This window comes from Mirounga leonina, unplaced genomic scaffold (genome assembly GCF_011800145.1).
Source record: "Mirounga leonina isolate KUSES-001 unplaced genomic scaffold, KU_Mleo_1.0 Mir_174, whole genome shotgun sequence".
Lineage (NCBI taxonomy): Eukaryota > Metazoa > Chordata > Mammalia > Carnivora > Phocidae > Mirounga > Mirounga leonina.
Window position 1 is genome coordinate 6,919,094 of NW_023270451.1, and position 16,397 is coordinate 6,935,490.

Genomic DNA, 16,397 nt, shown 5'->3' on the forward strand with positions numbered 1-16,397 from the left:
TTTATATAATATATAGGCTAAACCCCGTTGATGTTAAATTTGCCATATTGACCACTTGGAGAATGGCCATTTCTTATGAGGAATGGCACAATGAGGGTGGGTGTTCTGTGCTCTGTGTGTATCACCTTAATAGGAAAGGAAGAAAGATTGGAGCAGGATGATCTAGATTATCAACAAATAATAAATTCTCCTGTGAAGACTATTAAAATGGGGGAGGGGGCAGTAGAATCTTCTTTCTCCGAGATCTATCTGTCTAGCTCAGCTGTCTGGGGAAGCTCTGGTGTGGAACTGCCTGAGAAGAAAATGAAGGGGATTAGCTTCTGGTGAGCCTCTAATTGCATCAGCCGAGATTCAGCACCATAGCACGTTGCCTTTTAGAAGGCTGCCAAGCCTTCTTGGATTCTCTAATGGTGAATTCGCCATTGGTCCTGAAACCTACTACCACCTTCCCTCCCCCACTTCTTCCCTCTGCCAGTCGGCCGCTGGGGAGCCAGCCTCCCCCGAAATCCCTTCAGAAGGGAACTGGCAGTTCTTTGTGTCTAGGCCTCCCTTTGCACTCCTGCCCTGGCTGACGCCCTTGTTGCTGCTCATCTACAACAGGGCATGTAGAGCTAAGGCCCATGGCTGAAGTTATTTCCTTCTAGAAATTTCACCTAGTGCTCGCACCTTGGCCAATGTCTATTTTGCTGCTCAGCCATTCCATGTCAAGATGCTGCCATGTTGTCATCACTGCTTCTATCTCCAGCCTCTCTCGTGCCCTCCCCGTGCCCTGTTGTCGCCATTATGCTGTCCCCGTGGCACAGCCCGGGCCTCAGCTGCAGGCCTGATCTCCCTACCACCATTTCTCTGGCGTGTACCTAACATTCCAGTCAAAATGCCTTCTCTGCCTTCACCCTCAGGCCCTCACATTCATTGATTTTGCTATGACTGGATTGCCCCAGGGCTTCTCTGCCTCCCGAAAGCCTGCCTATTGTTCAAGGCTCTGTTCTAATGCCAGCACATTCTTAAAGTCTTCTTTGAGAAGCTCACAAAAGATGCACTTTGTGCATCTCTTCTGAGCGCATGTTGGCTGTTATTTACTTATGGAGAGATTTGTAGGTACTGGATGACAACCACTGTTTATTTATCTTTCTGTTCCTCGAAGTGCTAAGGGAAGAGCCTTGCACCAAAAACTTTGTTGACTCAAGGAATGAATTAACTCAAAACAAACAAACAAACAAACAAACAAACAAAAAGGGCCTTGCTCGGCTGATATTTTGGAATGATGGCTCCGAACTTAAATGGGTGACCAAATGGATATTCTGATGTCCTCACTGGCATGTCTCCTATATGTAAGGCATATTAAATTGGGGGATTGCTTTGCTTTTTAGACTTTGAAGAATTGCATTTCAGGAAGAAGCCTGGGTGGAGAAAATAGCAATCCCCAGAAATTGCCTAAAAGTCCTTGTGCATATAATTTATATTCTCATATATGCATACACCTGTAGCAGGTTATACAGATGAAATGTGTCAGCTGAAATCACTCTCATTTTCTTCCTCCCTGTTCTACAGGTCCATTTAAAATATTTTTTTTTCTGAATTACTAAAATAGCATATTAATTAGAGACAATTTGGATAATTGATAACAGTATATTATCCGAATGGCATTCCTCATTTTTCAGAAAAAAAATAACTATTAAAAATTTGGATTTCCCTCCAATGTTTTTTTTTTTTTTTTCCTTTCTGTAACATTTCTCCTCTCTACCCTCATATTTATGTAAACTGGATTTTTATTCCACACTATTTTAGGGTCGAGGGAGTGGCTTGTCCCAGGGCCTCCATTCAACCCAGGATGGGTCTCAAACATAAATAGTGCTTTTGATTTCTGTTCTTAGTTTAAAGGCATCCTGAGGAATTTCCAATGACTGTAAAGGAGGCTAGCCATTTACACAATGGCTTCAAAATTAAAGTTGAATTTATTCTATCCTCTGCCCATCAAACTTATGATGTATTGCCTGTTTAAAGGACAAGACAGGATGAGAAGGAGACACTGTGAAACGAAAGAGGAAATGTAATCTCATAATTACCACATCACCAGTCCGATCAGTGAAGTGCTTCTCCCTACAAATGGTCATTGCAAACCTCAAACAGGTGCGAAGATGAAGACTGAGAGGAGCTTAAGTTCGTCTTTGGCTCGGGGCATGTAGAGCTAAGGCCCATGGCTGAAGTTATTTCCTTCTAGAAATTTCACCTAGTGCTCGCACCTTGGCCAATGTCTATTTTGCTGCTCAGCCATTCCTGCTTGGCGGAAATCCTCTCTGAGCCCTTTTTCCACCGTAAATCATGGCCAAGGGCTCTGTACTTGCTCCTGTAATCTCCTCTGGCCCATACCAAATGGTTGCAGACAGGATTGCATTTCCACGATGTTGTAGGGGCTTGCAGTAAAGCACCTAACAGCCTTTAACGCCTCCTCTCTACCCCCCGTTGTGGATGTGGGTGCGGGGGATCTATTTGAACTCGATAAACAAAACCCATCCATTCCGAGGATACTGTTTGCCAGACTCCGCCAGATGACATCCTCTAACAATATACCTGGCGGAGGAAAACCATCAATGCAATGCTTCTTTTAAAACACTGCAGAATGTCTCAATGTTTTATTTAGTTCAGAAGAAGAAAATGAGAACTCCATGCATTCAGGGTCTCATTGAACATCGATGTACTTCAGAATTTATATCTGTAATTTTCCACACATTTGTGTTCTTGGCAATGAGATGCTCAGTCTAAGATCTTATGGTCTTTTGGCCTATGAAATATGCCACTATTCCTCTTTTCAAACACCATTTTATACACTGAGACTGATAATGGGGGCTGTATGATACCTACGTAAAAGGTCAATAAACTTTCGCAATAGAGAAAATTCCTTATATTGCCAGACATAAGTTGTCTAGATTTTCCGTTTTTCCCATCTTAAGAAGTTTCCTCAACTCTCTCTTTGCTGGCTATTATGTATGTAGTGAGTGCTACAGCTGTGTTTGTATAACACATTTTCATACTCAGTTTTGTCCTTGAATAGTTTTCACCCTCAGCTAGAAACCTGTCTGAACCTCCGGGATCTCATATTTAAATTGCCTGATGGTTTAGATCCGTGCTATTGACCAGTATTCTGATTCACTTAAGTCTCTTTTTTCCATACAAGAGGCTGTTCAGTCATTCTTGCTAAAAGCTTGAGGATCGCTATTCAAAGTGAAGGTTGAATACAAAGGAATATTCTCAGCTCATTCAAGGTGGTCACACAAGACAAGGACAGCTCTTTCTGAAAGTGCCAATGTTGTCTGCGTTGGACAGCAACTGGATGACACAGGAGGGTTTTCCACAGGCTGCTGCTTTTCAGCTGGGAATACTTTTGAGATGAGTGCAGAGAAGGCAAGGAAATTGAAATGTTTGTTTCTACGTTAGGCTTGTAGGTTAGCATGGTCAGAAATTCCTTTTGTGGGCGCCTGGGTGGCTCAGTCGGTTAAGCGTCTGCCTTTGGCTCAGGTCATGATCCCAGGGTCTTGGGATCGAGCCCCGCATCAGGCTCCCCGCTGGGTGGGGAGTCTGCTTCTCCCTCTGCCTCTCCCCCTCCCCACCACTCCTTCTCTCTCCCCCTCCTCCCCCCATCTCAAACAAATAAATACAATCTTAAAAAAAAAAGAAATTCCTTTTGTGTCTCAGATTTCTGAGCTACAATGTGCAGATGGTTCTCCCGTGTTATGATCTGTCTTTACTGGATTCTCAGAGGCCTGCCAGCTGAAAACATCACCTCATAAGAATCTCAATGAAACAGCACATAGGTATAAAGGTAAGGTATTGTTACCAGGATGGATGACAACTAGTTAACACCGGCTCTACCAGTTCCCTCCCATATTACCAACTCAGCCTGTTCAAGTGGAAACATTGTTACACTCAAGTTAACAGAAATGAGCCTCAAAATCCTGCTTTGCCCAGTGATACCTCTGAAGACACAAGCCAATGGCTTCCTGGTGAGGGCTGATCCCCATGCTGAACATCAGCCTGCTGTGGGTCTGTGGGCAAGTCAGTGGTTAGCGGGCTATAGGTCAGTTCTGCCGTGGGCAGATGAAGCCTGCCCAGCATCCATTCTTGAAGTGTCCGAAAAGGTCTTATTGCCCAGAACACTTTGGAAGAAAGCCATGGTAAGTAATGTCAGTGGTATCATGGGCTTGGGCCTCTTCTTGACTAATTGTTCTTCCCCAGAGAAACACCGTATACACAGATGCAGGGGACTTCTGAGTTATCTGAGAAGGTCTACGATTTTTTTAAACTGTCAAGTAACTGTTACAAGATTGCACACAGCCTCTGCTTCTTTGAGAAATATTGTTAGTGCTGTTTAAAAACAAACTAAACAAAATGGAAGGGATGATAAACGTAAAACACACCGTCCATCCTAACAAATATGATGGAATTGTTAGTCTGTACTCTCCCAGTTTTGAAGGGAGTCCTCTTGGGCTTAAGCTGGAGGGGTGGTCAGCCATTTCACCAGGTCATAAAGGAGGTGGGGGAGACCTCAGAGAGCTGAGGCCAGGGCCTGAGGCATTTTGCTGGGTGTGGGGGGCAGCCTGGCCCTCCCCTACAGTGCTGACTCTGGGCACTTTTTAGTAGATCACACTCTGCCAGGGCTCATAATGCTTAGCTAGTGGAAAAGATACTTAAATAACAATTTTACCTCCTCACTCAGCGGTAGGTCCCAAAGCTCACTCACCTGACTTTGTCCATCTCCCCATGAGAATGCAGATACTTTTTGACCTAGTGGTTTTGCTTTTCAAAGGTTTTCCTAAGGAAATAATCCAAGATAGATGGGACGGTATAGCTACAAGGGTTTTTTGTTTGTTTGTTTGTTTTTTGTAGTATTTTTCATAATAATGGAAAAACTACAAAAGTAAGAGAAGTCTAAATAGGGGACTCATTAAGTGATAAATCTATATAACAATGTACGAGGCAGTCATGAAAAATGACGTATAGAAGGACATTTAATTTCCCTAGTAGTCTAAAAATATTGTCGAATGAAAAATGGTTAAATAAAATAAAATGGTTACATTTTCAAAAGAGAGAAAGAGTTCTCTTCTTGACTATTTCTTTTTTTGAGATATTCTGTAATATTAAACTCAGTAAAAGTTATCTCAAAAAAGAGTTCCCAGTAGGGCATCATCTGAGAACCAATGCAGCTGCAGAATGACAGTAGGAACACTGTCAAAATTGAGATTTAGGGTACATCCTTTCTTAATTCCTGTTCTAGGAATTCATTCCAGAACTTTAGCCTCTCAGGCAGCTCTCTCGAGCAGTTGATGAGGAGACCCTTAATACAGAACATGTCCCAGGCTTACAGCATCCTCTCACTAAGCAGGTTATTGGGGAGGGGGGTGTCCCTTCTCTCTCCTTCCTTCCCCTTTCTTTGTCATGTTGGCCTTCAAAGGGGGTGGGGACCCATGAGGACCGATAGGCCGTGAACCTGCCAGGGGAATATGTATCTATTTGGAGATCCAAAAGTGAGGCTGAGGCCTCTAAATGCTTTCTCTCAGGAGGAATCGCTCACCAGGAATTTGGGAAAATAGAATCAATCCTTCCTGTATTTTCTACTCTCGGGTCTGTGGCAGGAGCTAACATCTGAGGCTGTTCTCCCTCACTCTCATGAGCTCCCTCCCCATACTGTGTGTCCTTTCCTTGTTTCAAAGTGGAGGCATTCATTTTCTGCGGTGGGTGGATTGCGGAAAGATCAGATAGAGAAGAATGATGAAAAGGCTAAGTCAAAAAAAAATTTCAGCTGAAAATTGTTTACTCTTTGCTAGGAAACAGAGGTGGAAATAATTGACCGGATTTTGTTGCCTTCTGTTCAGTAGTCCAAACTGAACTCGGAGCTTGCTGTGAGGTATTAAAGGCTTAGTTATAGCTTTGTGATTTTCAAGCACGCTCCCACTCCCATGAGATCTACCTCAGAAACGGCTGGATCCAGTACCACTTTCTTTATGAACTGAATTTATGTTGCACCTTCTCTTAAATGGAGGAAACCAGCTCTACCGGGTGAATGTGGCAGTTCATTCTCAGAATGCAGTCACTTTACACAGTAAATATATATATTTAAATGGAGCAGTTTAGTATAAATCTAGGCAAAAGATGCTGTGGTTAGTTAAAAAGAACTTAATTTTCATACTGGAATCCTGAAGACTGGAAGGATAGGAATTCTTTCTCACAGAGCATTCCCCCCCCGGGCGCCCCACCTCTGCTAACTCTACCTGTGCTCCTCCCATCTGAGTGTATCTACGGTGTTTTATGCGCTGTGATTATTTTTAACTTCCTTCAGTCACAGGAGTCCTTGTTTTCTTTTTCTCTTTTTCCTAATACACCGTAGCCTTTCGGAGGGCAGTTCCTCACTCTGCTATTTCCTTTCTATTCATTCATTCATTCATTCATTCATTCATTCACACAATGCAGTGCAAGGCACATCAGGTGCCAAGCATGGACGCCTGAGCCAGTAGACATGGCTTCTGTCCTCAGCAAAGAGTTCTCTCAGGGGGCTAGGTTGGGGCTCTGGGCTTGAGAAGTGATCCAGTAGTTAAAGAACTCAGAGATAAAACAGAATAAATCCAGCCAATTTTTTCATAAAAAACAAGATCACAGGAAGGCACAAAGAGTATTGTGATCTTCACGTCACATTTTGCAATACTAAATAACGTCTCCCTTGACATCACCTGTCACTGGGGTCAACACCACCTCCTGCCACCTGAGGCTCCCGATGAAGACGAACTTCTCAGTGAACCTCTTGAGGGGGGAAGCAGGATTGTGTTCTATTGGCATTTGTGTGTTTTGCAAGCTCCTACTTAGCTCAGCTGCCAGGACAATTAATATTCCTCCTCCCCACTGAACCTGACCTACCGTCTCAAAGAAGCCTTTGTGATACGAGGTGGGATACCAAGGCATCTAAATAAGTAAACCACTGAAACAACACCGGACTCAGAAACTTCCTTTCTACACATGCAGTCCCACTTCCGCACTCCCTGGTGGGACTCCAAAGCCAAGTCCTCATTCCAAAATCAACCAAACAAAGGCAAGAACCTACGCAGCAACTTTAGACAAGCAAACAAAACCCTGGTAAGAGAGAAGGATGCTAACACCAAGCTTGTGGTAATGAGCGCCTCTCTCCTACTGATCACTCCTTTAAGAAGCTCATCAGCTCTCATCTAGTTGCCCTAAGGGCTGCCCACCATCAGTGCAAATGACAAAATAAAGCTCAGAAGGTGGGAAGTTCTCTGTGCTTTGAACTCCAAAGCTTTAGAGCTGCAGGTTCTCCTAAGAGCCCCATGTGGGATTTTCTTCTTTTTTGCGGGGGGGGGGGGGGGGGGGGGGGGGTGGTGGTAAAAAACATAGAATTTACTATCTTAACCATTTTAAGTATACAGTACAGTAGTGTTAACTATATGCACACTGTTGTGCAACAGATCTCTACAACTTTTTCATCTTGCAAAACTGAAACCTTGCGACCGTTGAACAAACTCCCTTTCCTCCTCACTCTCAATTCCTGGAAACAACCACTCTATTTTCTGTTTCTATGACTTGACTAGTTAGATACCTCACAGAAGTGGAATCATGAGGTAGTTGCCTTTTGTGCCTGGCTTATTCCACTTAGCAGAATGTCCTGAAGGTTCATTCGTGTTGTAGCACGCAACAGAAGGTCTTTTTTTTTTTTTTTTTTTTAAAGATTTTATTTATTTATTTGAGAGAGAAAGAGAATGAGAGACAGAGAGCATGAGAGGGAGGAAGGTCAGAGGGAGAAGCAGACTCCCTGCCGAGCAGGGAGCCCAATGTGGGACTCGATCCCGGGACTCCAGGATCATGACCTGAGCCGAAGGCAGTCGCTTAACCAACTGAGCCACCCAGGCGCCCCCAGAAGGTCTTTCTTTTTAAAGACCGAATAATATTCCATCGTGTGTCTATGACACCTTTTCTTTACCCATTTAGGTTGCCTGATGGACAGTGGGTTGCTTCCGCATCTTGGCTATGGTGGAGAGCGCTGCAAGGATGTGCGAATACCTCTTTGAGACCCTATTTTCGATTCTTTTGGATATATATATACCGAGAAGTGAGGTTGCTGGATCATATGGTAGCTCTGTTTTTAATTTTGTCGAGGAAGCTCCATTCCATTTTCCATAGTAGCTGTATCACCAACAGAATGAGGGTTCTCATTTCTCTACCTCCTTGTCAACACTTGTTCTTTTCCTTTCTTTTCTTTTTTATCATGGCCATCAGACACAGGTGTGGGGTGACGGCTCGTTGTGGTTTTGATTTGCATTCCCCTGATGAGTGATGTTGAACATGTTATCACATGCTTGTGGGCCATTTGTACATCTTTGTGGCCTAACTGTAGCACCCAGGGCTTTCTAGCTGAAGCTTGAAGGTGCCCTACGTCTTTGGGTGTAAAAAGACTGGGACTCAGTCTTACTGTATTTGACAACTGAGAGGCAACCAACAATTACTTACAAGCGGAGTAAGCAGTGAGAATTTTTGTGTGTGTGTGGGCATCGCCTCATATTTCACTTGGAAAACAAGCTACTATATTGATTGCTGTATGTCCAGGGACAATAAGCTCTTGATGGAAATAATGGGAAAGGCCAACTGAACAGATGTATTTCACTTGGAAAAGGTAATTTTTCTCCCTTCTGGCATTTTTTGTGAAAAAAAGAGAGATAGCTTGAATATAGAAAGACACGTGAAGAATTCCTGCTCCTTGCTTTCTCTGTGTTAGTGAATTTTCAAATGAATGACAAAATGACCCAATTCACTTTTTGAAGGCACTATGTTAACAAGAGACAATCTTTCTCCAGGAAAAACCCAGCGTATGAAAGCAACTCCAAGTAGTCATTGAAAAGACGATTGTGTCCATACATTAAAATTGGGATTATGAAGGACAGTGGCCACTGTGTCACTGCTCACCTGTCACAGGGGAGCAGGCAGGTGACACAGAGCCTGGAGCAGGCAATGAGGGAAATTCTGTATTCTTATTCTGCTTTCCTGGCTTCCTCTCACCCCCCAACTTTCTGAGCTCCTCCCTGGGGACCCCAACTGCCCTCTGGGTTTTACCTGCTGGAGATGCACTACTCTGCATGATGAATCACTATCTGAACCTCTTAAAATCCCACATCCTTCCGCACCCCCTCCCCCCCCCGATTAGTTCACTCACATTACTTTCAATGCTAGTACCTTCTCGAAGGCATCATGGAACCGAACCCTATCCTTGTACAGGTAAGAAAACTGAGGCCCTGAAAACTTAAGTAATTCTTGAAAGGTCACCTGTCTTGTTAATGGCTTCATATCTGAATTTTCCTTTTGGATGGTTCTGCCATCTTCCCCAATACTTAAGATCTTACCTTGGGATGATTTTTGAGACCTCCCTAATTTTTATTCCCTTTACACCATCAGTTACCAAGTCTTAACGATTCTGCTTTCAAGATTCTTGATATTGTCAATGTTCCTGTCTTTCATTTTGACTGTTTTCAGCACCTCATTAGCCCATCCCTGCATTTTTAGGTTACTGGGATAGCCTCTTTATCTGATTTACCTCCTTATCTAATCCCCCAGTGATTCACAACTCTGGCTACTCATTGCACTGACCTGGGGCGCATTAAAAAAAAAAAAAATTACAGCGTACCTGAGCCTGCACTCCCACCCATGGCACTCTCTCCCTGCCTCCCCCGCCACCCGCTGGCCAACAATGGCTGAATTGGTTTGGGGAGAAGCCTCTAGGGGTAATTTTTACATGTCAGTTTCCCAGGTATTTCTAATGGGTAGCCAAGATTGGAAACTCTTTGAAAACAAAACAAAACAAAACAAAACACAACACACTCTTTCTAAAAATGTTCTCTGCCATCCCTAAAATACTTCTTTGGCCATGTCAGTGTGCTATTCAACAGTCTTCTGTGCCTCCACATTGCCCTTGGTTTTTAGATACTGGCCTCTTCCAACCATTCAAAATTCTTGCACTTCTACTCCCTCTGCTTTTCAGAAGGGATCCTGCCTGTACTCTAGTCATTTGCTTCTTAGCATCAAAATCATCTCCTATAGTCACCTATTTCTGTTTCAGACTGTGGTGCTCTTTGCCTTTCTCTCTGCTCATCCCAAGCCCTCTGGTTCCTCAAGGCTTATCTCTCAAGTGGCTTCCTTCAAGGAGTCCTGTCTGCCTATTCTGGTCATTATTTCCCACTCTTGTCTCAAACTCCCTGATCATTTGGGTTTGTACTGTCTTGTATTTGTTCAAAGTGAGTATCTGCAGCTCTTTAATGAGATGGAGAGCTCCTGGAGCGGAGGGAGAGACAATGCCACATTTTTTTTCCTGTAGCCCCCACAGCATCAAACAATATCTGACATGTATCATAAAATAGGTCCATTTGGTTGAACTTGATATAGACCCAGGAGGCTAGACAAAGAGCATAGAGAGTTTTTCCGAGTGGCTCCTTTTTCACAGCAGGATGGTTAGATACATAATCTCATGCAGATAGACCTAACATTAGCTTCTGTTTCACAGTCCCCTGAAGTCTCTAGAAGACTATTATACATGGCACTTCCATAGCAAAGAAACAACTACGGTGTGTTAAACTACAATTTGTAACGGCAACATAGGTCAGAACTACAGTCTGAGAGAAACCACCTTACAGAAACAATAAAGCTTAGATTAACCAGAAACAATTGCCTGGAACATTCAATTAGCCAGTTTTCCTCTACTCCGCTCTTGATGAAAGAGATACAGTATAAGAAAACAACCAGGCAGGCAGGCAGGAATTTATGAAAACCACAACCACCACCACCACCACAACCAAAACCCTACTTCTGGTTTAGGTTGAAATGATCAGTGGAAATTTGGGATGTCATCCGATGCCCTCTGCAACTATCTACAAAAGCTTACATTGAAATTTGCTGTCAGAATAATAACTTTGTGATACTGCAAGACTTGTAGTCATTCATTCACTTACTTGTTCATTCTGTAAAGCACTGTATTAATAACCCAGGGTGATAACCAGTATTTGAATTCTATAAAGGGGAGGAAGGATGTGGATATTGATAACTCTTATCAATATAAAGGGCTATGGGATTTCATAGGACTGGGAAGTTACTTCTGATTGGTGGACTTGGGGAAGGATTTATGGAGGGGGCAGCCTTTGACCCAGTTCTTAAAGGAGGGCATGATTTGGGAAAAGGGTTTCTCAAGCCAAGGGATCAGCATGTGCCCAACCATGAAGGTGGGAATATAGGACAGTTGCAGTGCAGCTGGGGCACAGATATGAAATAGGATATTGTGGGAGATAAGAGGTAAGACTGATTTGGATGGGGCCACATTGGCGATGGCTCTGGGGACTAATTTAAGGTTCTGTGTGTGTGTGTGTGTGTGTGTAAAAGGTCTTTGAGTGGGGCAGTCCTTAAGAACAATCACTTGCTCTGGAATCAATGGGTTGGGAAGATTGGCCATAGCAGCACAGAAAGCAGGTAAAAGGCTATTTAATCTTGTGGAATGGGCCTGAACAAGAGTGGCATGACAATAGGAATGGAGGAGAGGGCCACTGTGAGAAATGAGAGACATAAATCACTCCCACTTGGGAACTGGAGATAGATGGATAGAAAGATAGATAGATAGATGAGTGGGGAAGGCAGTTGAGATGGTTTTGAGCTGGATGACAAGGAGGACTGATGGTCCCTTAATTAATAAGTGATTCAAGAAGAGGAGTATTTTCAGGAGGAAAGATCATGAATACAGTTTTGAATATGCAAATGTGGGATATCTGGCTAGAGATGTCTAGCAGGCAGTGGGAAGTCTCAGGGTGGAGCTGTGGAATGGAGCTAGATATGGCAAAACAGAAATGAGTCATCTGCACAGTAGTGACAGGTGGAACCATGGGGGCGAGTGAGACCCTGAAGGAAAAGTTGGGGAGGGGTGTTACTGGATGGCAAGAGAGTTGAAGGACACCCTGGAGGGGCAGTCAGGGCAGTAGGAGAAAAATCCAGCTAATATACTGATCAGTAGTGTTACCTATTATAGTGAGTCCCAAGAGGATGAAGGATTGAATCAGTCATTGGACTTTGTCACCATGGTGAGACTGGTGATCATTGAGGGGATACTTTCACTGGAGTCTTGAGGATGGAATCCAGATTTCAAAGAGTAAATGTGTCCCCAGAAAGGGAAATTAAGCAGAGCATGCTTGTTTTCAAAATACTTTGTACATCAATCCAGGAATATAACACAATACATTTGAGAATGATTTTAATGAGTGTGATTAAAGAGTATTTTTGTATGAACAATGAGCACCATGTTTTCCTTAAACATTCTCTACATACAGAGTTCCCTTAGGGGAGAAATGGTGTCATTCATCTTGGTACCCTGCCTATCCCTGCCCTCTGAAAAAACAAACCAGAAAAACCAGGCCTTAACCCCATGACTGGATCTAAGTAGGAGCTGTAATTATCTGCCATCTCACTAGTAGATTCCTAGTGTGGCTCAGAATGTGGGGAACCGTGTGGGGGGTTCCGTGGTGAGGTCCATGGAGAGTAGTGCATGAAGGCCATCTCCCACCCACAACCCTCATGATAGCTACCATTGAATGCTATGCACCTGGCATTGTGCTAAACCAGGCAGCAAAGTGGGTTCTAGTCCCTGACCGTCCTTCTTCCCACTCCTTTCCTAACCCTGCCCCCAGCCCATGTTGGGGCCAAGCAACCACTTTTTGTTACTTCCATCAATGGAATGGTTGGAATATCTCCAGAATCTATTCCCAATGTGCTATTCCCACCCTCACTCCCCCAAGTCTGGTCCTCTCATCATTCGCCTCAACCTTTACAATAACATTTTAACTGCCTCCAGTTTCTTATAAAATCCACATAAACAGTACTGGAGACTATTTCCAAATATGGATATTTTCACCATTACACTCCAACAATTTTTCAGTGACATCTGATTATTTAAAATCCGAATTCCTTTGCGTGGCATACGAGGCCCTTTCTCCTTGTACCCACCTTCGTGTTCTTTCATTTAGTGCCTTGCCTCTCTCAGTTAGCCTACGTGACAGTGGTTCTGAACATCCTCCCTGGCTTTGGTTGAATTGTTTCCTCTGCCTGAAATGGCCTTACCTCTTGCCCGCACTGGTGAAATCATACTTGTCACTCAAGGCCCAGCTATAACGTCACCTCTTGGGTAGAGTAGGATCTCCTACAACTCTGCTAAGCAGAGTTAGGATATTGTCTCCTTTGGGTTCTTATCACTCCTTCGCTGATACTTTTCAGATTTGCCCCATCGCCTGGCTTTCTCCCTGTCACTCCTACTTGCTTATGAATGCACATAGGCAGAGACTCTCTTACTAATCTTTATATCCCAGCACTGAGTAAGGTGCCTGATAGATGTTGGTGGGACTGGACAGAAACCACAAAGAGCCCTCTTGTGTTTTTGTTTTTGGCTGGTGACTGGTGAATTGGTTGATTCAGGTCCCCTCACCTCCATGGATTCCAGACTAGTTGAAGTGAATTAAATGGCAAGCATATACCTTTCTTTTGTCAGAAGCACAAATCTATACCTCTTTAAACCACAGTCAATGGACTAGATTTCCCTAATAATTATTCCATGGCTTTATGCCTATTCCAGTAAATTGGAGCTTTTTCCTTTTTGCTCTGATTCAGGCCTCCCCTGATCAATAACATCCTTGAGAGACAGACACTTTAGAGAAATGATACTTTTAAAACTTCTGGGTTTTTTTAGACAGCCTCAAGGAATGACTGCAGTAGTGTGTGTGTGTGTGTGTGTGTGTGTATAATACTTATATCAGTATAAAAATGTTTGGTAAGGAGTTGTTTAGCAGTAGGCCAATCAAATAATTCACTTAGTGAGTAATATTATCTTTCATGTTAAATTTAAACCAATCCTGATGGCAGTCAGCAGGGTCCTAACAGTTGGAAAATACGTTTCTGGAAAAATTCAGAGAGCCAGCTTAAAAGACTTTGGTGGAGAGATGCTCAGCCATGGCTGTGACAATGTGAATGGGGTCACATCAAACCCAAATTGAGAAACGTGTCAGTCTGACTCCTGTTTCCATGCCTAACCCAGAGTATGGGGAGCAGTTTCTGCTGAAGAGTCAAACTAACAGTTTAAAATCCCAGTTCTACCTATTCAATTGTGGCCGAAGCCACCTGCCCATTGCAGGATCTGCCAGTGGAAACGTGGGCCGCTCTAGGGATGTGTTTGGGGGTGAAAAGCTGCTTGAACCGTATTTGCAAGGCTATCACCTATATCCTGCTTTATGTATGTGTAGGATATTTTTTTTTCTGTAAGAATTTTCCAAATGTTAGGCTAAAATACAGCCAACTGGAGAGTATTCATTTTGAAATAGTGGTAAATATTGTTCAGATACAAAGTTATGCCTACTTTAAAAAAAAAAAAAGTCCCAACTGCTTTTTTCTCCTCTTTAAGTCTGGTGTGTCACGGAGCACGGAGAGAGGAAAGTGAGCAGCTCCAGTCCGGAGTGGAGAGCCGCCACAGGCCGGCCGGGGGCAATACCCTGATGCCAGGAGGAGTTCAGAGATCCCAGGGCTCGAATGTTTGGAGACTGTGGCTCTCTTTCTGTCAGGTGCCAAAGGGATGCCCTGGGTTGGCGCTGTCCGAACTTGGGCTGACAGGAAATCAATGTAACTACTTGTACCAAACCTGGGGAGGATTTTTGGAAGTGTGTGGAGCAGAACTTGGCTGGTGCTGCCGCTGCTGGACCCTCCCTATCTTTCCTTCCTGCTGGGGCCATTCTGGGCTGGACCCTCGGAACCTGGTGCATCCCAAGTGTTCATGAACCACAAATCCTATCCTTATCACTTGTGAGGTCTCGGCTAGATATTTTCCAGAGCTCTAACAGTAATTAGACAAGCTACTATGAAAGAAAAAGCATTATACATCAGTTACAAACAACGCAAAACCAAAGCTCATTAGAGAAAGATAATATTCATGCAGATTTTACAAACCGTGTCTTTAGGGTGGCCCAATAAGTAGAAATATGGGGACCCATGCTTGTCACTTTTCATGCACATGGAGAGACTGGAAGGTACCATTCCTAAAGGAAGGGGAGGAACAGCCTAGGACCAATCATTAGAATTAACAGAACCAGTGACAAAGATATATTATTACGGTTAGAGTCAAGATTGCTTAGTATGTTTAGAGCAGCTGAATACAAATTATCTAGGCAGTAAGAATAAAGACTTTAGGTAGAGCTACCCCTGTCGAGCATGCAGCAAGTGAAATTAGTGAAAGATTGAGCTACATGTGTATTCCAAAAGTAGATTTTTCTCAAAATACTGAGGGCATCCTGAGGCGCTTTTAGGGAGGCACAGGTGTTAAAAAAAATTTGAAATGGTCACATCAGAATTTTTGTAGCATTTTCCCGTAACGATGGGATGTTTTAATGATACGGGTTGTCATTTGAGAATCAGTCACAGTAATCATTTCCACATTTTGAAACATTAAAAGAAGAAAGACATGGCGTGCCCATGTTTATGCCTCTGTTTTCGCTAATAATCTCGTACGTTCTTCTAGTTCCCCTCACCTCTGGCAATTTACTTATTTAGAGTCAAAGTTCACAGTTGATTTGCTGAGTGTAACTGTTTTCTGGGAAAAACAATAAAGCAGGAAGAAGTGTGGCGATGCCCTGCCTGTCCCACTCCGCGGTATACTCACCTGTCCGAGGGCCGAGGGCCGAGGGCCGTGCTCCGAAAGCAGCCTCTCAGCGGCTGTCTCGCTTTGTGTCTCTCTCAGCTCTTGAGCTACAGTTCTTTATCTACACATAGATGGGTACTAGAAAGTCCGGAGTGCGCAAATCAATAATCTCCAAGAGACAGGCCCCAGGAGATGCAGCAACGACCCCCCACCTGGCCCGCTGCTGTGTTCGCTCAGCTCCACACAGCAGGAGGCATGGGCGGACCAGCGTGAGGTTAATGTGGTCAGAACAACTTAATCCACGCAGCTCAGACATTCTGGAGCCTGATGCACTCTTTGCCGGCATATACTGGTGTTAGTCCCCATCTAAATGCCTAATTTGCTCCACACGTGGTGCTGCCCGTGCCTGGCTTCCGGATGCAGAATAGAATACTACACAGAAATTTCCGCCTCTGTCACCTGGCGTGTGTTTCTCGGCATGATGTGTGTCTCGGGGAAGGGAGACAAAGGGTGAGCACGAACACCTGGAGGTTAAATGGAAAGCAGAACCTCTCTGTGGTAAGAAAACTGAAGCTTAACTACAGACGTGAGCCATGGAAATTACATTTCAGGACTTATTAATTGAGTTTACCATTTAGCCCTGCCAAGATGCAAGTAATTTTGTGCAAAAAGAATCAAGCTGGTTTGGTGTCACACCGAG

At 43.8% G+C, this 16,397-nt stretch overlaps 1 protein-coding gene across 1 annotated transcript in view; it reads right to left on the bottom strand.

The window, feature by feature from the left end:
* Positions 1 to 12,866: 12,866 nt before the first annotated feature.
* The window catches only part of MAGI2 (membrane associated guanylate kinase, WW and PDZ domain containing 2), a 1,284,239-nt gene continuing 1,280,708 nt past the window's right edge, over positions 12,867 to 16,397 (bottom strand). The window contains exon 22 of the mRNA XM_035020443.1: positions 12,867 to 15,098. Coding sequence (XP_034876334.1) covers positions 14,974 to 15,098 — 125 coding nt within the window. The 3' untranslated portion in view covers positions 12,867 to 14,973. The remainder of the gene's footprint in view (positions 15,099 to 16,397) is intronic.